Source organism: Cherax quadricarinatus, chromosome 33, assembly GCF_038502225.1.
Source record: "Cherax quadricarinatus isolate ZL_2023a chromosome 33, ASM3850222v1, whole genome shotgun sequence".
NCBI classification, from domain to species: domain Eukaryota; kingdom Metazoa; phylum Arthropoda; class Malacostraca; order Decapoda; family Parastacidae; genus Cherax; species Cherax quadricarinatus.
In genome coordinates, this window is record NC_091324.1 from 26,686,610 (window position 1) to 26,709,583 (window position 22,974).

Genomic DNA, 22,974 nt, shown 5'->3' on the forward strand with positions numbered 1-22,974 from the left:
CTACAACTACTGATGAAATTAAGACACATGTGCGGTGTCTGGTTGTCTTTGTGGACGTTTCGCCATCCAGTGGCTGGCTGGATGGCGAAACGTCTACGTTGGGGATGCCCGGGTGTTGTGCATGTGTCTTAATTTCATCTTGTCGGTATTATATACAATTCTTGTACTACTACTACTACTACTACCACTACCTCTTCCTGCCTATATATAGCCGTCCTGCTCCACCTCTGGTTAGTGTGACTTTGTCAATGGTCCAAGTCGGACCGAAACGTTGTCGTAAGCTTCTCTCTTTTATGTGCGGGTTATTTGTGTATCGTTCCAGTCACGGTATTGTGCCTTTTTTGTTATTTATTCAACAAACACTGTCCTATAAAAATGAAACAGATCACGAACAAACGGCTTGGTTGCCCATGGCTAACCAGCACCATTCTAAAAGCCATTGATAAGAAACACCAATATGAAAAGCAATATAGACAGGGCTTAATACACAAAGATATTCTTAAACACTATTCATCAGTTCTCACCAAAGTAATAAAGAAAGCCAAACAACTATACTACTCCAGCAGATTCACTGACACAAGAGGAGATATAAAAAAGACCTAGAAAAAGCTCTCTCAGATTCTAGGGACCCACAAACTAAAAAAAAACAAGAATATTGTTCTAACTAAACCTAATGCAACACCACTGCATCCCACTGACACAGCTAACAAGATAAACGACTTCTTCTCAACCATAGGATCTAATCTCGCCAATAAAATCCCACGTACCAATGCCCATGCCAGGGACTACCTAGATGGGAATTTCCCAAATTCCTTCTATCTTGTACCAGCTGAGCCCACGGAAGTCACCGAGATTATAAAGTCACTTAAAAATAACTCGGGGAATCTGTCTCATGTCCCACTATTATTGTACAAGCGAGCAGCTCATGTCCTTTCGCATGCTATTTCATTACTTTTTAACAAGTCACTAGAAACTAGCACCTTCCCGAAACTACTCAAGACAGCAAGGGTTACACCAATACATAAAGGTGGTGGCCCTACAGATTTAAACAACTATAGGCTAATATCAAACTTACCATTGCTATCCAAAATCTTTGAGAAACTCGTGCACAGGAGAGGATATTCATTTATAACGGCACAAAACATACTCAATCCCTGCCAATTTGGATTCAGAAAAAATAAAAGCACTAATGATGCAATTATAAAAATGCTAGATCTGCTTTACACAGCATTGGAAAATAAGGAATATCCACTAGGAATTTTTATTGACCTAAGAAAAGCTTTTGACACGGTAGACCACGGCATCCTACTCCATAAACTTGACCATTATTGTATAAGAGGCCATATGCTTGCATATTTCAAATCTTACCTTACTAATAGGTATCAGTATGTCACCATTAAAGACAGCATCAACAACACAGCCACTTGATACTGGAGTTCCACAGGGAAGTGTCCTTGGTCCCCTGTTCTTCCTTGTATACATCAATGATCTTCCAAACGTATCCCAACACCTGAACTCCATTCTCTTTGCTGACGACACGACTTATGTCATCTCTCACCCTAATCTTGCCACCCTCAACACCATTGTTAACGAGGAGCTGATCAAAATATCGACTTGGATGACAGCCAATAAACTTACGCTTAACACTGACAAAACCTACTACAGTATATTATGTTTGGTAGCAGAGCAGGAGTAGTGCAAATTAACATTAAGATTGACAACACTCTAATTGCCAGACATAATGAGGGCAAATTCCTAGGCCTATACCTCAACAACAACCTGAATTTCAGCACCCATATCCAACACATAACCAAAAAAGTATCCAAAACGGTTGGGATCCTCTCCAAGATATGATACTATGGTATGCAAAATGCCCTTCTCACACTATACCACTCACTTATTTTTCCATACCTCACCTATGCTATTTGTGCTTGGGGATCAACTGCAGCAACACACCTAAAGCCAATAATAACCCAACAAAAAGCTGCAGTAAGAATAATCACTAAATCCCATCCCTGGCAACACACCCCCCCCACTCTTCATAGATCTAAACTTACTCCCTGTTCAGTACATCCACACTTACTACTGTGCAATCTACATCTACAGGACCTTAAATTCCAATATTAACCTTGACCTAAAGTGCTTTCTTGATAGTTGTGACAGAACCCACAGGCATAACACCAGACACAAACATCTCTATGACATTCCCCGTGTCCGACTAAACCTTTACAAAAATTCAATGTATATCAAAGGCCATAAAATCTGGAACACCCTACCTGAAAACTCTAGAACTGCAGACACATTCATCACCTTTAAAACTACCATTAGAAAACATCTTATCTCCCTGATACACCCCGTCAACTAATTACACGAATAGCACCTGGTGGTTCACACTTACACTCACTCACCCATTTGACAATAAACAGAAATATCAATCTCAATCTTAAAATAATGAATCCTAGCTAGTCATAAGTTGGCCTGTGATACTCCAATACTGAAACTATGTACTGTGCCAAAACAAAAGCATTCACATTGCTAAACTCACAAACTAGTATTTAGTCACTTAGCCATAATACCAACTTACCTCATAATTTGTAATATTTTAAAATTAAGATTTAAACTAAGTCTGCCTGAAATGCCTAGTCATGCTAGGTGTTCTAGTGGTACACTCTGTAATTAGTATTTTACTACCTGTAAACCACACAATAACCAAATTCTGTAAACTCAGCATTGTAATCCTTATAGAGAATAAACTTTGAATTTACATAGTTCAAAAAGTACTTTTGTCCAAAATAAAATATCAAAGACAAACTTTTTAAAACAGATAGAGATAGAAGGAAGGATATACAATCAATGTATTTCTTTCAGAGAGGTGGAAGACTAAGAACATGGATCAATTGATAGAGTTGTGTAACAAGACGCCAGTGTGGAATGACGACACTCAGAGTTACGTCCTCAACTTCCACGGAAGAGTCACTCAAGCCTCTGTTAAAAATTTTCAGATTGTCCATGAAAGTGATGGTTAGTTATGCTGTGTTTTTATTAGTATGGTTTCTTAATTATTGTTAAAACTACTGATGATATGTTAAATAAATGGACTGATGCAATTAATAAAACAATTCTGCAACTATAGTGTTGTCAACTGGAGTTTTGTCAAGTCAATATAAACAATACAATGCATGAATGCAGTGTACATGTATATAAAAGTTCAGAAGGGGGAATATTCTTGAAAGTAGTAGTAGTATTAATAATAGTAGTAGTAGCAGTCTTGGTGTCTGATCACTTCAAATAATAGTGGGGCTGAGGAAATGTAGAAAAGAGGTAACGTTTTCTAGTATAAAGTCTAGTAGGAAGGTGTGTGTGTTGTGAAGGCTGCGTAGCACAGAACAGTCTTTCAAGTACAATTTAAGATAAAACAAAATTAGAACTCCAGTGTGGTAATTCAGCTCTGGGATTGCATTTCTTTGTATATTTTTAGGAATGCTTCTTTCTGTGCAAAGTATTTTACACAGACTTAAACTAGTGCTTATATTTGGATATACCTTTAGGTTTGTGTGACAAATGAATAATTCAGCATGAATAATTTCTGTATGTAATAAAAGTGGTTTTAATCACAGTAGATAGGTATCATTTGAATAAGCTAGAGGTTTTATTATACAATTAACATAGTAAATGTTTATAATTGTTACATTTTAAAATATGATTTGCTCACCCATGGCAATGACAATGACTACTACTACTAACTCTTGCTAACTTCTACTACTGTGTACTACTAACTGCTACTAACTACTACTTACTACTACTACTAACTACTACTATTACTAACTACTACTAACTACTACTTACTACTACTTACTACTACTACTTACTGCTAACTACTATTACTTTGAACTACTACTATTAACTACTACTTACTACCATTACTAACTACTACTTACTACTACTAACTACTACTTACTACTACTACTTACTGCTAACTACTATTACTGTGAACTACTACTACTTACTGCTAACTACTATTACTGTGAACTACTACTACTTACTACTATTATTACTACTACTAACTACTACTTACTACTATTACTAACTACTGCTAACTACTACTTACTACTATTACTAACTACTACTTACTACTATTACTAACTACTGCTAACTACTACTTACTACTATTACTAACTACTGCTAACTACTACTTACTATTACTACTGCTAACTACTACTTACTACTATTACTAACTACTACTAACTACTACTTACTACTATTACTAACTACTACTTACTGCTATTACTAACTACTACTAACTACTATTTACTACTACTACAGTACTTACTGCTAACTACTATTACTATGAACTACTACTACTTACTACTATTACTAACTACTGCTAACTACTACTTACTACTATTACTAACTACTACTTACTGCTATTACTACTACTAACTACTACTTACTACTATTTACTACTACTACAGTACTTACTGCTAACTACTATTACTATGAACTACTACTACTTACTACTACTACTTACTGCTAACTACTACTACTATGAACCACTACTGGTACTAATACTGCTGCCTCCTTCTCCTCCTTTTCCCCATCCTCCTCTTCCAAGAATACTCCATCTTCTGGACTCCTTTGTATTCCCTGTGTCTATGACAAAGCTGCTAGTGAGCAAAACTTAGCTGCCATAAATCTCTTATTTATTCCACATGTGTCCAAACTTGTGTTCAAACTTTTGTGAATACTCCATGAGGAAGTGGAACAGAATTCTTCCTCCATAAGCCATGCATGTCATGTGACTAAAATGCAGGGAGCAAGGGGCTAGTAACCCCTTCTCCTGTATCCATTGCTAAATTTTTAAAGAGAAACTCATTTTTTCTTTTTGGGCCACCCTGCCTCGGTGGGATATGGCCAGTGAGCTGAAAGAAAGAAGTGTCCACCTACCTAACAATGTGCAGTGTTTGATTGTTCAAAACATAATTTCCTTACTTCTGTAAATCTTTCTTTCTTTCAACACACCAGCCGTATCCCACCGAGGCGGGGTGGCCCAAAAGGAAAAACAAAAGTTTCTCCTTTCACATTTAGTAATATATACAGGAGAAGGGGTTACTAGCCCCTTGCTCCTGGCATTTTAGTCGCCTCTTACAACACGCATAGCTTACGGAGGAAGAATTCTGTTCCACTTCCCCATGGAGATAAGAGGAAATAAACAAGAACAAGAGCTAGTAAGAAAATAGAAGAAAACCCAGAGGGGTGTGTATACATATGCTTGTACATGTATGTGTAGTGTGACCTAAGTGTAAGTAGAAGTAGCAAGACGTACCTGAAATCTTGCATGTTTATGAGACAGAAAAAAAAGGACACCAGCAATCCTACCATCATGTAAAACAATTACAGGCTTTCGTTTTACACTCACTTGGCAGGACGGTAGTACCTCCCTGGGCGGTTGCTGTCTACCAACCTACTACCTAGGACTTCTGTAAATACTTACAAAAAATTATGAATAACATCATATTTTTGTGTTTTATTATCTATGTGTAATCATACTAGTAAGGCCTTCATTCAGATGCAAGCACCATGCTTTTATTTGTAACAAGCTGGTACAGTACTTTATTTTGAAACAAGCACAAAGCTTTAAAGAGTAAAAAGGCACAGTACCATGACTGGAACAATTTACAAATAACCCACACACAGTAGAAAGAAATTTATGACATTTCAGTCCAACTTGGAAAATTAACTAATCTATTAACTGGTCCAAGTCGGACCCAAACATTGTCATAAGTTTCTTTCTATGTGCTGATTATCTGTGTGCAAAACTTTATTTTGAAGCAACCATAGCACCTCATTTTAAGGCAAGCACAAAGCTTCATTTTAAAATGTGGAACACTTCACTGGCAGAAAGTATTGTGATGTTAAGAAGACCACTAGCAATAGCTGACAGATAATCAAATGTATACAGTAATTCCCTTCAAATCCACACCAGGCCATCATAAAGTAACTATCTGCTTAGTAAACTACTCTTTGCAGTGCTCATATAATTTTTTAGAAACTTTAATAATAGTATATGTTATATGGCCTAGGTGGTAGGTAGCAGAAACCTGTAATTGCTGGTGTCCTTTTTTCTGTATCATAAACACATGGGATACCAGGTATATCTTGCTACTTCTGCTTACACTTAGGTCACACTACACATGCACATACACACATCTATATTTACACACCCATCTGAGTTTTCTCCAACTTTTTTAATAGTTCTTTTATCTCCATGGGGAAATGGAACAGAATTCTTCCTCTGTAAGTCATGCGTGTCGTAGGAGGCGACTAAAATGCTGGAAGCAAGGGGCTAGTAACCCATTCTCCTGTATAAATTACTAAATTTTAAAAGAGAAACTTTCGTTTTTCTTTTTAGGTCACCCTACCTCAGTGGGATATGGCCGGTTTGATGAAAAAAAAAGTTGTATGGCGCATCTTTTCAAGGAATGGGAGGGATTCAAACATATTGTTATTTTTCCAAAATACAGTACATATTGAGGAAAGTTAAAGCTTAAGAATATATTGTTATTGTAGACTTTATGGCTACACAATATATTTTGCTTTGTGTATTCACATATTTCTTTTTCCTCTTGCAGTTGACTACATCATTATGCAGTTTGGTCGAGTGGCAGAAGATGTATTTACCATGGACTACAGGTATCCCATGTGTGCTCTTCAGGCATTTGGTATTGCTCTATCTTCATTTGACTCAAAATTAGCTTGTGAATAATGTATTTAGCACATTTAGATATCTGCTTCTAACTTTTGGATCATGTATGCATAGGACTGTACTGGCTAGTATCCTTGTTACGATACAGTTAGGTTCTAACTAATGGAGTGCATGTAGGTAATGCTGGAAAAGGAACAGGTCAGTACTAAGTTGCCTAATGCCTTGTTCTTTCATACACACTATAAGCTAAGGTGAAATGTGATGCTTGTACTTTGCTAAAGAGCTGTGTGCCATTTTTTCCTAAGTATTATAGATTATATACAAAAATATCAGAGAATTTGTCTGTAAGCAATTAGCCTGTTTCATATAAATTAGTTTTATCACTAGTTTAAAAATTTTGAGTGGCTTCACACATAGGTAGGTACAGTATATAACTTTTTATGAATGGGTCTCACTTCATATAAACACACTGGCAGTATCCCAACACATTTCTTGCACTACTACATAAAATGCCTGCAAAACTGTAACCAGGGGTGTGCTGGCAGTTTCTTAGCTAACAACTGGTTCTGATAAAAATTGAAGTTTGGATATAAATATGTGCATGCCAGCAAGGTTAGAAAACCCTTGTCTGTATACCTTGGTCTGTGACCATTGGTTCATAGAGGTAATTTGAAATATTAGCTTGAATTTTTTTAATCTCTGTTTAAGACCTACCAAGCCTGTGCACTGGATCAGATGCTTCCCCACTCCTCCTAGGGTACTCCTACACTCTCTGCACACTTCACACTTGGAGGTTTTCTACATGCTCAGAACAACAATCATCTTGATGAGTAAGACACATGGGCAGCAGTTGGATATCTTTATTGTTGAAACATTTTGCCTACACAGTAGGCTTCTTCAGTCAAATACAGAGGCAGCAGGCATAGTAGTGAGATGAAGATGTAATCAGTCTATCAATACGTGTCTTACTCATCAACTTGTTGGTATTTTGTACCATTTTTCAATGTAATCATCTTGCTTTTATTAACATCAGGCTTGTTCATTTTTTAATTTTTTTGTGCTTTCCAGTTACCTTATTTATTTCTCTCTTGTTGTTCCTGGCATTCCCATACTACCCACCTTTTCATTTTATCTTTGTCTCAAAATTAATTTCTATTTACTACTAAATATTTGTTAAAATTCAACAAATGTTTCCATGTTCCAATTAGAGTTTTACAAGTAGCTTGGGCCAGCCAGACCAAACTGCCTCCAGCACACCTCAAATTGTAACTCAAAATTTTCATAATTGGTGAATGTTAAACACAGTTTTATGATTAAAAGACCCAGTGTTGTATGTTTCTATGTGAATGTCAGATGTCCATATAAATAAATAATAGTTACTGATATTTTGCATATATTTTATATTTTGTTAAATATTGTTTGTAAGATAATAATATTTGTAACAGATCTCATTACAGACTACTAATTTGATGTACATTAAGGTCCCCAAAGATTTTCGTATTCTTTAAATATTTAGAATATAAAATATTAATACTTTTCACCATGTTATTATACTGTTGTAAACAGAAGCAATCTGTATATATCTATATAGTATGTTACAATTATTCACTTTTCTCAGTATATTAATCATGAGGTTCTTATTCATCTCACAGACTTTCAGAGAAGTTGGTGAATGCAGCTATTATACCTATTTGTCCTTAATCTGTTTTCTACTACAGTAACATATTTTAAGTTTTTTTCAGTGATTGGTTTACCAGTTAATACATTATACTGGCAACTCAGCACAGACACCTAGAGTTGGAAAGTATTGGAACTGTATAGCTAGGTTGAATAAGACAATAATTTTATTTGCAATAAATGTAATACACTTCAAATATGATTTTCTTTAACCAGTAAACGGTCCAAACGTATATATACGCTTTTTCAACATTTGAAAGTATGTAAAAAAAGTAGATCTTCTTTTTGTTTTTTTACATTTGAAAATGTGTAAAAAAACTTTGATCTACTTTTTTTTTGTTACATTTGAAAATATGTAAAAAAAAACGTAGATCTACTTTTGTAGTGCTACACATGTGAGCGTAGATCTGCTTGGACCGTTTACGGGTTAAAGGATTACAAATTGATAAGTACTGTACTAATAATTGTCCAAAAGTGACATGTGAACTGATGACACATGTAGTAAAACACATACTCATAGCAAGGCAAGTTATTATTGATCACTGTTTTCCTCCAGTGTGAACTTTATCAAGGTTCTAATAGGCTTACACTGGAGAGTAGCATGGTCTAATAAAGCCTCACCTTGTTATGTGCCATTGCTTTATGCTCTCGGCATGAAGAATTGCTTAATGTTTTAATCTAAACTAATAGTACGTGAAGAATGTTACAACACACTGAAATTATGGTTAAATACTTTGGAATGACACTGATTTGGCTGTTATCACACTGTTACCTAATCAGAATTTTTTTATTTTTGAATTATGTATATATGTTTGGAATGGCATGGCCTTTCCAAATGTAAGTGAATATGACTCACTAATTGTATTTATGCCTTTATTCAGAGCTTTTGTACACTATAATAGTACATGCACTGAGAAGTGTGTGTTTGTCAGTGTATATATTCCTAGCAATGCATATCTGTATGTATGTACTTAGAGAGGCACATATTTCTCAAGCATATATAGTGAGAGAGGTGTATGTCTCAGTGTATAGACCCCAAGAGTTATGCAGTTCTCAATGTGCTGTATATCCACTGAGATTATACTTTACTCTCTATTTTAAAAGATTCAAGTATTCTTAACATTAGTGCACAAATGAATTGAATCCTTTAATGACCCACTACCAACTGATAGGCTTTAAACCTGACAAACTGATTTTGCTACTTCAAGTCACTTTCATTAATGGTGCAATGGTGAACTAATTTTATATGAAAATGCTTTAAAGTTAGAAAATGCAGAAAACATCAGAATAACCACTATACATTAACCCCTGAGGCAGCAAACTTTTCATAAACAATTTTATGTCAAAACCTACTCCTGTCAAAATTTAGGTCTCATAGATATTTTTATGGTAAATTAATTCAAAATTATTTATATTACCATGATGTATAATCTCTCAAACTGATATTGCAGGAGGTATATATTTTTACCCATTGATCTGAGAAATACACACAAAGTGAAATTTGAACCATAATTTAAGGTATTTTACCTATGGTACAGTATTATGAAGAATTGCTTATAGAAACCAAAGGATGGAAAATATATGGTAAAAATAGAGATAACAAAAATATACTACTGTACTATCAGTTTCAACATACTGTATTTCAGCTATTTACAGTTGGATTAGTTGATTCGGAGACAGCTATAGAAGGAAATTCTTGATGGCAGACTAGCAGTGGCAGATGATAATGTATCCTAAAATTCTCAAAACCCACATGTTTTTAATGTTAGGAAAATGCTCTTCACATTTTTAATAAAATGAGCCTAAATACAGTAGCATGTCATACCTGTAACATGTTGGATGCACTGATACCTATGCTCTTTGTGCCTTCTTTACAAAATATTAGATTCATCCCAGGAAATTATTTAGGTAACTGTATGCACCTAATTAATAAGTGAATGTGCCTAATTAATGTTGAATAAACAAAGCCTATATTTAAATAAATATTCTGTATACCCCATAAACAACGTAGAGGATGAAGCAAAAATGTCAGGTTAAGAATGATAAACAGAGTGTGGCATATGACAAACTAATAGAAGAACAAAAGGAAGTGGAAAGAGCAATTGATTAAAAAATGTGCAACCTGTAGATAGAAGTAAATGAAAATTAGTTATAATTCACATGATGTACTCTGTTCATAATCAGTGAAGCATTTATATAACTTCTATTGTTAGATTGCAAGTATGTGGTGGCACTAGTTAGTTTTCCCATGATGTTACCCAGAGTGGTGGTACTGTACTAGCTAGTTTCCTGTGATGCTACTCTCTGTACTGGTACTGTACTAGCTAGTTCTCATGACGCTACCCAGAGTGGTGGTACTGTACTAGCTGGTTGCCTGTGATGTTACCCTTAGGAATGATAATGTACCATGTAGCTATTTTCCTCTGATGCTACAGAGAGTGTGAAAGGAAATACAAAATGTGTCACTCTGTGTATCTGTGGCCCTCTTTCCCTTATTGCTTCTCTATCCTTTCTTCATGGGTGCCTTATCATTCTAATATTTGAGAAGCAGGGCATTGCTCATGATGATGACAGTAAATACATATTCTAGGCAAAATATACAATATGATAAAATCTTAAAAATACTTCAGTTATCATGCAGTATTGGAAGACACCCCCTGTGTCCCCTGGCTGCAATAATGATAAGCCTGGTAAATTCCAACAACAGAAGTTACTCATAGTAAAACTGTTTTACAAATATTCTTTAATATCCTGCATATATAGGAGTGTCTTGATGTCATAGAATGGGTGCTATATTGAATTAATTCTTTGGGTTAAAAGCCCATGACACACATTGATCAGTAAGCATCATAGGATGATGTGGATGGATGTGGAGTTAGTCAGTGCATAGCAGAACCCATAACTAAGATAACCTCTTTAACCTATGAAAAGCTGTCCTATACTTCTATGGTAAATGGTGACAAGTTCCATTATTTGTTTTTGATTCAGACATTCCTCTGATATCATACAAAGATACTGAGTGATTACTATTTCTGTAATTTAAGTTATTTTTAAGAATACAGTGGAACCTTTACTATACACATTTGTCTATCATGGCTGTATGTGGAAAGAGGGTACAATAGTTGATGTTGTTAGATAACTTAGGTCCCTTTACTCAAGACCCATAATAGAATAAAACAGCTGTTAGTAATAAATTTAAATGAGAAATTTATAGATATTTAAATAAACAATTCAAATATTCTCAGCCATAAGTTGACACTGTCCACAATTCAAAGGAAATATAAAATTTATAATGAGGTACTTTTCAGATAGTGTTCAATAGTGTTTGTCTTTTTAATCATGAGACTTATTTTTTCAGGATATTTTTATACATACTGTTTATGAATCTTGTTTTGCTGCACAAATACTAATTTTCATAATTATTATACAGTGTAGTACTGTACTTTTTATTTAAATTCTAAAAGAATGAGATGCTACAATATAGAATAAAATGCAAAAAATACCTGCTTATTCTGGGTGAAGAATAAGCGGGTAACTAGCCTGAGACTTGATTGATTGGACAAGGGCCTGGAGTGTGTTCCAAGAGTCAATGCCCCTTCAGCCCTATCCATAACCTGTATAAGTCACTATGGTAACAATTATGCATTTTGCACTCTATGGTGTGGAGGGTCATTAGGGTGCCTATTACTGTATACCAGCAGATGCCACTGGGTCAGATGGCTTGTTAAAAAAAATTCCCACCACCTGTGCCCTGTGTTACATAGCAGCTACTGCAGCAGCAACTCTGTTCCAGCTCATAGTCAATGGATTTACTATTGTTGAAGGATGTTACCAGAGCCACTCAGCTTAATCCACTGAGCAAGTTTATGACCTGCAACAAAATGCCTTTCTTCTGACAATTTAAAAACTCTAAATGTTTTATAGAATTACTAATTTTTTATATATAGTAAGTTTTGTTATATATCAGCCATAAATTTGAGGACATTCTGAGCAATCTCTCTTTGAAAAAAGTAAACTTATGAAAATATACAGATGTTGTACCAGGCTTGAGATTTGTAATTAATAGTAAAGTTACAGATAGTAGAGGTTCCACTGTATATAATTCTGAATTTTTCTTTACAAATTTATTGTGCCATAATATATTAGGCTGTTTTATTACACTTTAATGACTTTGATTTTTTATTTAAGTTTGTATAGGAAGCTTTATTATATTCCAGTGAAATGTGCTGATAATCAGTCGATGTTGTGGCAGACACAGTTCAGTGCTGACAAATGTCAGGTTGTAATCCTAGGAAAAGAGAGTAACTATTGCATATACAAACTAAATATTGTAGACCATAGTCAAATTGAATGAAAAAAACAATTAGGTGTTCTGATTACCAGAAATATAAAGCCTAGACAACAGTGCATAGGTGTTCACAATAAAACTAATAGGATTATTGGCTTTATATCTAGAAGGATAAATGGTAGAAGTCCTAAGGTTATACTTCAACTCTACATACAGTGGAACCTTGGTACGCGAACACCTCCCTACTCAAACAAAGCTCAGCACTCGACCAAACCAACATGACCTGCCAGGACTTCACTGTACACTATTTTGTGTTTTTTAGCATTTTTCTTTTTTTATTATTTGTGATAGCCAACCAAAAAGAAAATTGGTTGCAAAGAATTTGTTCAATACTCGAACAGATCGGCACTTGAACAGCCTTCTGGAATGAATTACATTCGAGTACTGAGGTTCCACTATATTTTTAGTAAGGCCTCATAAACATATGCTGCTCAATTATTGTGGTCTCCATATCACAAAATGGACATAAATGCACTGGGAAATATACAGAGAAGAATGACGAAGATGATTCCATGTATCAGAAACCTCTCCTGTGAAGATAGGCATCGAATTTACACTCTCTGTGAAAACATAAAATAGGGGAAGATAGAATAGGGGGGAGATATGACTGAAGTGTACAAATGGAAATCAGAAATAAAGAGGATATAAATAACTTGCTGAAATTATCTAACCAAGACAGGAATGCAGTAATGGATTCAAGTTGGAGAAATTGTAATATGAATAATAGTGATGTAGTGACTTGGCAGTCAGTTTGTAGATGAGTGGAACAAACTCCCAGGTAGCATCATTAGGGTGAGAACCTGGGTAGCTTTAAATATAAGTTGGATAGGTTTGTGAGTGGGTATGAGTTAGACCTGCCTAGCATGAGTCAGTAGGTCTTCTACAGTGTTCCTTCATTCTTATGTTCTTATAGCTGAATTAATATACAGTGGTACCCTGAGTTCTGTGCATAATTCGTTCCAGAAGACTGTTCGAGTGCCATTACCAAACAAATTTGTTCCCATATGGAATAATGTAAGTTAGATTAGTCTGTTTCATACCCCCAAAAATGCACTTACAATAATACATTTACATAATTGTTTGAGTTGGGAGCAGTGCGAAACTCAGAGTACCACTGTACTATACTGTAATACAGTTTACAATATAAATTATCTTCTTCAAAAGGTAAAGAGCCTTGGCCTTACTCTTCACACTTCCATATTTTTATGAAACTACAATATTTCAAAAGTACTGATAAACACTAGAATATAATGTAATATGTCTTGACAAAAGAGTATACTGTAACTTCTACAAACTAAACTATATTCTTATGCATTAGTGTAGAGGGCACAGTTACAGTACTTAGGTATCCTTCAAGGAAGATACCATGATGATTGTGAAGGGCTCTTGATCCAGGGAATTGGAGTTACCCTCTACTCCTTGGATCAAACCTGATAGCCTCCTGTTATTCATTCCCCTACAACTGTATGACCTTTACAGGTTCAGCACTTCCTTAGCAGTATAAGAATAAAAATAATAATAAAAATACCAATAATAATTTAAAATCTCTATATTTTACATAACAAATTCTGTATCTCATTAACCTTGTATATACATACAACACTGTAAAAATATCACCTGAAAAACAAAATATTGACAAGCCAAAATTTTTTTATCGAGTATTGTCCCTAAAGACAGGTTATATTATGCAGCATTTCTCATAATTTTTCTTGCTGTATATATTATTAAATTTTTTTAGTCTCTAAATTCTGTGTGCTCTTAATTTTGTAATCTTAAATCAACTGTTTTATATAATATAAATATGCATTCATTTATGTTAGTTTAATAAAAAAAAAAGTTTGTCAGTAGTGCAATAGACTTATAGATCTTGAGAAACTAACAAATTTGAAATTTCTCTTAGAAAGTTACACGACCTTGTTTCCTAAGGTGCCGGTATATGAAAATGTTACTGTAGCTAATTTAAGCATTGTTGTAAATATAGAGAGTCCTCGTCTTATGCTTCTTATTAGTTCCAGTACATATATCAGTGTTTATCTACATGTTTATCCACATGTTATAAAATAGAGCTGTGTTTCAGGCAGACCTCAGGAAACCAATTTTTGAAGAGAGAATAATCCTAGACTAATCTAACTATATAACTGCACCCAGTCTAAAATTTAGAACACCGTACGTCCTATATTTTTTCAGTTGTCTTTCTCGATTGTGAGACCAACTAATTGATGTTGCTATGGTGACTGATCTGTTTTTCTCCCTCTTCTTCACCATCATGTATTTATCAGTGATTTGCTGGACAGCTTCTCTTTTCTTATGACTGTAGTGCTCTCTATAACTGTTATAATCACTGGTAACTGCACATCAACATTATGAGGAACAACATAACTCGAGGACTTCCTGTACATATTTTCAATTAGTGTCATATCATTTTCACTTAACTATTAGTACTAAGCTTTCTTATTCTGTAATGTATTTGTTCCTTATCATAATGGATTATATTCTACTTAGGATGTTTTATCATCTATTCTCTTTTGCACTTAATTCAAGTTTTTAAGATAAATTGCATCATTTTTTTTGAGATTTCAAGTTAAATTACAAGCATCATACCTCACCATGAACTAGGTCATATGTAAATATAAAATTTCATATGTGGAAATTTAAGCTTTTAAGATGTGATAGATGATGATAGAGGCAGGTGATAGTCTCGTTAGCATCAGGAGTGGCAGGGTTGTCAAATACTCTCTCTTCAATATAAGGGAAACTGATTTCACTCTTTTGGTCCGTCCCTTTCCTGAATTGAGAATGACAGTTCTCATCTGATCTTTTCTTTTTTGCATAGCTTAACATGACTTTTGAGAGAATTTATAAGAGATTATGCCATTGTAGTAAATTATTTATGGTGATTTAAATAGTCTCTTCCTTCACAACAAATGAATATTCTTTGCTTACAAAACTGATACGAAATGGCAGAAAGTATTCACTTACTGTACCTGGAGTTTACCTGGAGGTAACCTAATTCTAATTTTTTATAAAGAGCATAACCCAGGAATAGCTCCTAAATATTTTGGTACTGTGCACCCAAATGCTTTTAATATACACATTCTTAATTAATTAAACATAATTAAAAAATGTATTGACATAATAGTCCATTCCATCATTAATAATTAGTATAAAATACTGTATATGTGCTGAGTTATTTATTATAAATTTTTAATATTTTAGGAAATTGTTAGGTAATGCCTGTCTAATAAATTTTCTAAAAAATCATTCAAAATAATTTTGTACATCAAATTACTTTCATATGTTTATTTCATTAAATAAATGCAATTTTACAAACATAATGACAGATGCAGTCTCCTGGTATTTTACTTGGGAATTTATAAAAATCAATATCTAAACTTATAAATCATGGGAGTTTACAATGCAAAAAGCTTATTGCAAACCAAAAGCACATAAATTGTGAGTCTGAGTAATAGAGCAGTGAGGGAATTTGCATTTAACCTGCAAACAGATTGTGAAGCGAGGTACATATTTATAAAAGAAGAACTTTAAATATTATTAATATTTTCACTTTGTATACAGTACAGTATGTTAAATTATGATACAACACCAAAATATGAAACACTGCATGGCAGAAAAGAATAAGCACCAAATTCAAACAATGGAGAAATATGCAGGCATGGGGATGATCGGAGCTATGAAGCTGAGGCTACTACACTATGTTATGGGGCACCAACTTAGGTTAAAGATGCAGGAGACAATATCTACAAGTTCCCACAAACAGACAAAACATTAAGGAATCTCTTCATGGCACGTATTCTTTTCTGGTGCACAGTGCCTCGTGTTTTAAAATGTTTTGATCGTGTATTTACAGGTCTCCCTCAACATTCGCGTTTTCAACTTTCGCGGGCTTCACACATTCGTGAATTCCCAACCGCCAAATTCCCAGCTGCCAAATCATATTTAAGTTTACCGCCACGAGTCCTTACTACCCTCCCTCCAACCCCTGCAACTGGCAGCCAGCCCTCCCACCACTGTGTGGTGAGTGTTTTGTTTGTTCATTATTTGCTATTAAACTACAGTATAAATAATGTAAACCCATTTATGACTGCATATTGGAATGGCTATTCGGACAGGTATTGGAAGGTGACATCATGTGTTTACTCTTGAACACAGCAAAGAATCAAACATTTCTGCTACTGCTAAAAATAATAATAATGGAGATGGGAAGTAAAGTGCCTGCACTCTGGGGGAGGGGTGTTGGTGTTGCAGTTTAAAAACTGTAGTGTGAAGCACTCTTCTGGCAAGACAGTGATGGAGTGAATGATGGTGAAAGTTTTTCTTTTTCGGCCCACCGTGCCTTGGTGGGAATCGGCCAGTGTGATAAAAAAAAAATATTAATATAATAATAATAATAATAATAATAAATACGATAGAACTGAAGAAGGAAATTGTACAAAAATACGAGGGTTGAAGCAGTGGTGGAGGAAGTGGTTGACGCAGCGTCAGTGTGGCTTTGTTTATGCTGGAGTGAGTATTAGTCTCCCTGCTCTTCCAAACATTTCACAATAATTCATTGTATTTTGTGCTTGTAGATTGAGTGTGACTGGAGTGGTTGAGGCAGTGGGTGAGGCAGTGGTAGAGGCAGTGGGTGAGGCAGTGGTAGAGGCAGTGGGTGAGGCAGTGGTAGAGGCAGTGGGTGAGGCAGTGGGTGAGGCAGTGGTATTTACTAACATATATGTTATAAATAATAATAGTACATGTTAATATTAATAACATTTATAATAATAATAATAATAAATGTTATTCATAATGTACTATTATTATTTATAACATATATGTTAGTAAATATCACTGCCTCTACCACTGTCTCACCCACTGTCTCTACCACTGCCTCTACCACTGCTTCACCCACTGCCTCACCCACTGCCTCACCCACTTCCTCCACCACTGCTTCAACCCTCGTATTTTTGTACAATTTCCTTCTTCAATTCTATCGTATTTATTATTATTATTATTATTATTATTATTATTATTATTATTATTATTATGTATTATTATTTTTATTATATTATTATTATTTTTATATTATTATTATTATTAATATGTATTGTTATTTTTATTATATTATTATTTTTATATTATTATTATTATTATTATTATTATTATTATTATTATTATTATTATTATTATTATTATTATTATTAGCAGTAGCAGAAATGTTTGATTCTTTGCTGTGTTCAAGAGTAAACACATGATGTCACCTTCCAATACCTGTCCGAATAGCCATTCCAATATGCAGTCATAAATGGGTTGACATTATTTATACTGTAGTTTAATAGCAAATAATGAACAAACAAAAAACTCGCCACACAGTGGTGGGAGGGCTGGCTGCCAGTTGTGAGGGGTTGGAGGGAGGGTAGTAGGGACTTGCAGTGGTGGAGGCAGTGGTATTTAATAACATACATGTTATTAAGGCATAATGTATGTATTTAGTACAGTTTACGACGTTTTCATGTATTTTATGATTGTTCATGGTTCAACAAGTTAAGGAAGCAGTATTGTATTATATTTCCCTACAATATATTGGGGCACCAAACATTCACGGTTTTTCAACATTCGCAAGGATCTTGATCCCCTAACTCTCGTGAATGTTGAGGGAGACCTGTATTAAAAAAATTATTTATCTGGAAATTAACCATTTTAATACTGTCATACTATATATTTTTTACAAGTACCTAATTGCTAGAAAAATATGGCTTTTGTATTAAGATAAAGATTTTTTCATATGCTGAGCATAGCATTCTATCAGCATTTTATAAAGTATGAAAGTTAAATTATTCGTAAGCATTTTAACATTATAAAGGTAATTTAACAATTTGCTCTGAATATGGCAGTTCTGTGTGTATTTTATTAGAGTATTATTTTGTTATATGTAAATAACTGAGATGATTTTACAGTTCTCAGACTTAATTACTGATAATAGGCAAATAACAACAGAATCAACATTTATTCACATTGAAAATACAAATAATTAATATTGCATGTGCACATGATATCATCTCACTTTACATGATTAAGAACACAAACTAACTACTACATGTAACCTGATTTGAACTTCTAATGCAAGATATTTTCCTAAGAGTGTTTTAACAAGTGTATGTATAGAGGAATACAGTACGTACTTAATTTAATACAGATATAGGTATTGTAACAAGATACATTAGCAGCTTGTTAGTATTATATAAAGGTCATGCTATTTTTGTATACATCTTCATTGTTGCTACACTTTGAGTTACGACAATATGCACAGTTCTTAACTTAGCTGTTTACTCAGTTGGTGCAGAAAATATTTACTTTCCCTGGTGAAATTATCGATGTCCTTTATTCCCAGCAGTGGGGGTACCCCCACCCACCCTGTACCCCCACCCACCCTGTAATGTATATTTGAATACAGTGCAAACAAACTACATAGTTTAGTTTATATTTATATCCATTTACTGCTGCGTGTTGCATCGTAAGATGTACTTGCACAGCCTATTTACAGCTGCCTTCAGTTTTTACCGTATGCCAAATCAAAAATATTTTGGGGAGTGATCCTCCCCTATGCCTATGGACCTATCTATAGCAATTAAACTTAATATTGAGTTGAATAATAAGTCTAAAGCCTTCTAAAATAATGGAGGACAGAATCTCACCTCCCAGTCTAGAGAAAATGTTTGTTTTTATCTGTACATGTATATTGTACTTACAATGTTATTAATGGAAAATGCAAAATTAAATATAAAAGCAGTGATTTTACCAGTAAAATAATAATATTTAAGGTTCCATCATTTTTTCAACAAGTCAAGCAAGTATTATTTAACTATTAAACATTTTCATAATATTATCAACAAGTACAAACCATACCACGGGTGAGGTTTGAACCCGCAGTCAGAGTCTCAAAACTCCAGACCGTCGTGTTAGCCACTGGGCCAGCTAGCTTCAGTACAATTCGTCCAGCTAGGTATGTTGACGGCTTTGAAGGGACTTGAGCTAGAGTTCGTCACGGCCATGCTAGCGGGAGATTCGTCTGTAAAAACTTGCATTTGTGGACACAGTGGTGCCTATGCTAACCTTCCTATGGTGTAGAAATATAGACCTACCACTCAACTTACGACCGTGTTTTGTATGCCAAATTTCTGGGAAATAAACAACTGTTTGTGTTGCACACAGTGTTTATCCTAAACCTTACAGTATAAAATACAGTATGTACTAACAGCATACAAAGTAATGTAAAAAATGAAATACCAGAATAAAACAATAAAATAAAGTCATTACAAAAATGTGATGTTGATAATCAGTAGTAAGGTTCGACTTACATCCATTTTGACTTGTGACCAGTTGGTCGGAACCAAGCTCGGTCGTAAGTCGGATGGTACCTGTACCTAGTTGGACGAATCTTATTGAAGCTAGCTGGCCCAATGGCTAACGTGATGGTCTGAAGTTTTGAGACTCTCTGACCGCAGGTTCAAACCCCACCCGTGGTATGGTTTGTTTGCAATCGTGTCATTACGATTTTGTAAGTCAAATAAGTACAATCTCCCCTCACTTAAAGACGGAGTTCCGTTCCTAAGACCATGTTGGTAAACAAATTCATTGCTAAGTGAGGAGTCACCTTTGCAACATTTATAAAATTTCTGGTGTATTTTTAAATATTTATACAGTAGTGTACTGTATATTGTAATTAAAAGAATAGAGGAAATCAGCTCTAATATACATTATTTAGGTATGCATACTGGTCAGAGAGCCCGTCATAAGTCCCAGTTGTCAGTAAATAAGTACAGTGGACCACCGCATAACGATATTATTTCAATCCAAAAGTCTGTTTGGGTGCCGTTATAGACCGAATTTGTTCCCATAAGAAATATTGTGAATTAGATTAGTCCATTTCAGACCCCTAAAAATACACCTACAAAAGCACTTACAAAAATAAACTTATATAATTGGTCGAGTTGGGAGCTGATCGTTATCCGGGGGTCCACTGTACGTCGCTAAGTGAAGAGAGGCTGTATGTATTTCATAACGAGACATCTTACTACAAAGGTTAGGTTCCAGGTACTGCTGTAAACCAAAAATTGCTGTAAAGTGAATCACAGCTTTTTTTTTCACTTTCAAATGTAGATAAAAGTCTGATAACACATTTACAAATCACAGTATGGGTGGGGATTGAACTCATGGCTAGTGAGTCCTAAAACTCCAGACTGGCATATTAGACACTGGGCAAATCATGTCATTACAATTTCATGAGTCAACATGTTTATGCTATCATATGTAGCTTATAGCAAGTGGTGTATACATTTATTGTAGGAAGTCTAAATAAATGAAGAATGGGTATAATTGAAAACCACTATATTAGCAAAACACTGCAAAGCAAAGCACTGTAAAGTGGGGCCTGCCTGTGTAAAAGAAAAAGTCATGCATATCAGATGAAAAAGTTACTATACTATATTATATAAACTCACTTGAAACAGTATATAACAGCCCAGAATATAGCTTCACCACAATGTATATACTGTATGGCAATGTATATACTGTAGGAATTGTATATACTGTATGACTTTGTATGTACTGAATGTCATTGTATATACTGTATGGCAGTGTATACAGGCAAGCCCCACTTTACAAGATATGCTACCAATTATGTGTGGGAGTTAAAGGAAGACTAGAAAAAGAAGAAGACAGAAATAGATGAAAGCTGGTTTTGACATAGCATATTGCTGTCTATATGAAGCTCTAAACCCATGTGAGACACTCAGTACGGGAACTGATGGAGGTTCGATCCTCCATCCTCTAACTGTAAGACAAAACTGTTACCTAATGGTACTTGCCTGGCTCCAAGTAGACAAATTTTCAAAAGATTCTTACTACCTACCTAGAGTCTTCCTGGAGAGTGTTCCAGGATGTCAACATTACTACAGCCTGTCCAGCTCTTATTTCCAATTTGAGTTAAATATGAAAAGTGATTTCAGTCAGAATACTTATTTTATTGAGTGTAATATATTTTATAACCTTATAGTTTTCTTCTTTTTAGGGTCACCCTGCTTATGGCTGCTTATGGCTGATATGTTGAAAAAAAATTATTGTACAAGCCACTTTTTCTGTGTAGTGTTGAACTGAAAAAGATCTTTTTCCTTCCAGTCAATAAACCCAAAGACTTCCTGTACTGACTGTTGTATTAGTAAGCAACTCATGACCATCATCAGCCAAAATGTTTCCTTCCATGCCCCAAGATGTGGGATGCATATTGTCATCATGAATAGCCCAGATAAGCCAACTCACCATTTGCATATATGCACTATTGGCAACATCTCAGCCAAAATATACATTCCTTCCTCAGTTCAAGTTGTGGGGCTGTCATCGTCTATAATACAAGAGGAGTTTACAGACTGCAGTCCAGACAGTCACAAGTAACCTGAGCTGCATCATCTCTCCATCTAGTCCATGAACCTCCCATCCTGAAGAAGGAAGGGAGTTCCTTGATCCAGGTGAAGGGCTCTTGATACAGCAATTTAGACCTGAGCTCCCCTTCCATGGATCCAACCTGATTGCCTTCTATTCTCCCATGCACTGTATGACGTCTGCAGAATTAGTGCTTCCCTCTTGAATATAATAATGATTAGAAGAACTCCTCAAAGGTGCCTTGATGCTGGTGACGGGGGCTCTTGATCCAATAAACTGGATTTCTTTCCCTTGGATTCAACCTGAATCCCCCGCTACCTATAGGTGCTGTATAACCTCAATGGGTTTAGTGCTTTCACTTACCTGGAGTTTACCTGGAGAGAGTTTCGGGGGTCAACGCCCCCGCGGCCCGGTCTGTGACCAGGCCTCCTGGTGGATCAGCGCCTGATCAACCAGGCTGTTGCTGCTGGCTGCACGCAAACCAACGTACGAGCCACAGCCCGGCTGATCAGGAACTGACTTTAGGTGCTTGTCCAGTGCCAGCTTGAAGACTGCCAGGGGTCTGTTGGTAATCCCCCTTATGTGTGCTGGGAGGCAGTTGAACAGTCTCGGTCCCCTGACACTTATTGTATGGTCTCTTAACGTGCTAGTGACACCCCTGCTTTTCATTGGGGGGATGGTGCATCGTCTGCCAAGTCTTTTGCTTTCGTAGTGAGTGATTTTCGTGTGCAAGTTCGGTACTAGTCCCTCTAGGATTTTCCAGGTGTATATAATCATGTATCTCTCCCTCCTGCGTTCCAGGGAATACAGG

General features: G+C 35.3%; 1 protein-coding gene across 3 annotated transcripts in view; it reads left to right on the forward strand.

Moving 5' to 3' along the window:
* ktub (Tub domain-containing protein ktub) overlaps positions 1-13,071 on the forward strand; it is a 435,417-nt gene extending 422,346 nt beyond the window's left edge. For all 3 annotated transcript variants that reach the window (XM_070090954.1, XM_070090955.1, XM_070090956.1), the window contains 2 exons: positions 2,869-3,021; positions 6,630-13,071. In XM_070090954.1, coding sequence (XP_069947055.1) covers positions 2,869-3,021; positions 6,630-6,763 — 287 coding nt within the window. In that variant the 3' untranslated portion in view covers positions 6,764-13,071. The remainder of the gene's footprint in view (positions 1-2,868; positions 3,022-6,629) is intronic.
* Positions 13,072-22,974: the final 9,903 nt, after the last annotated feature.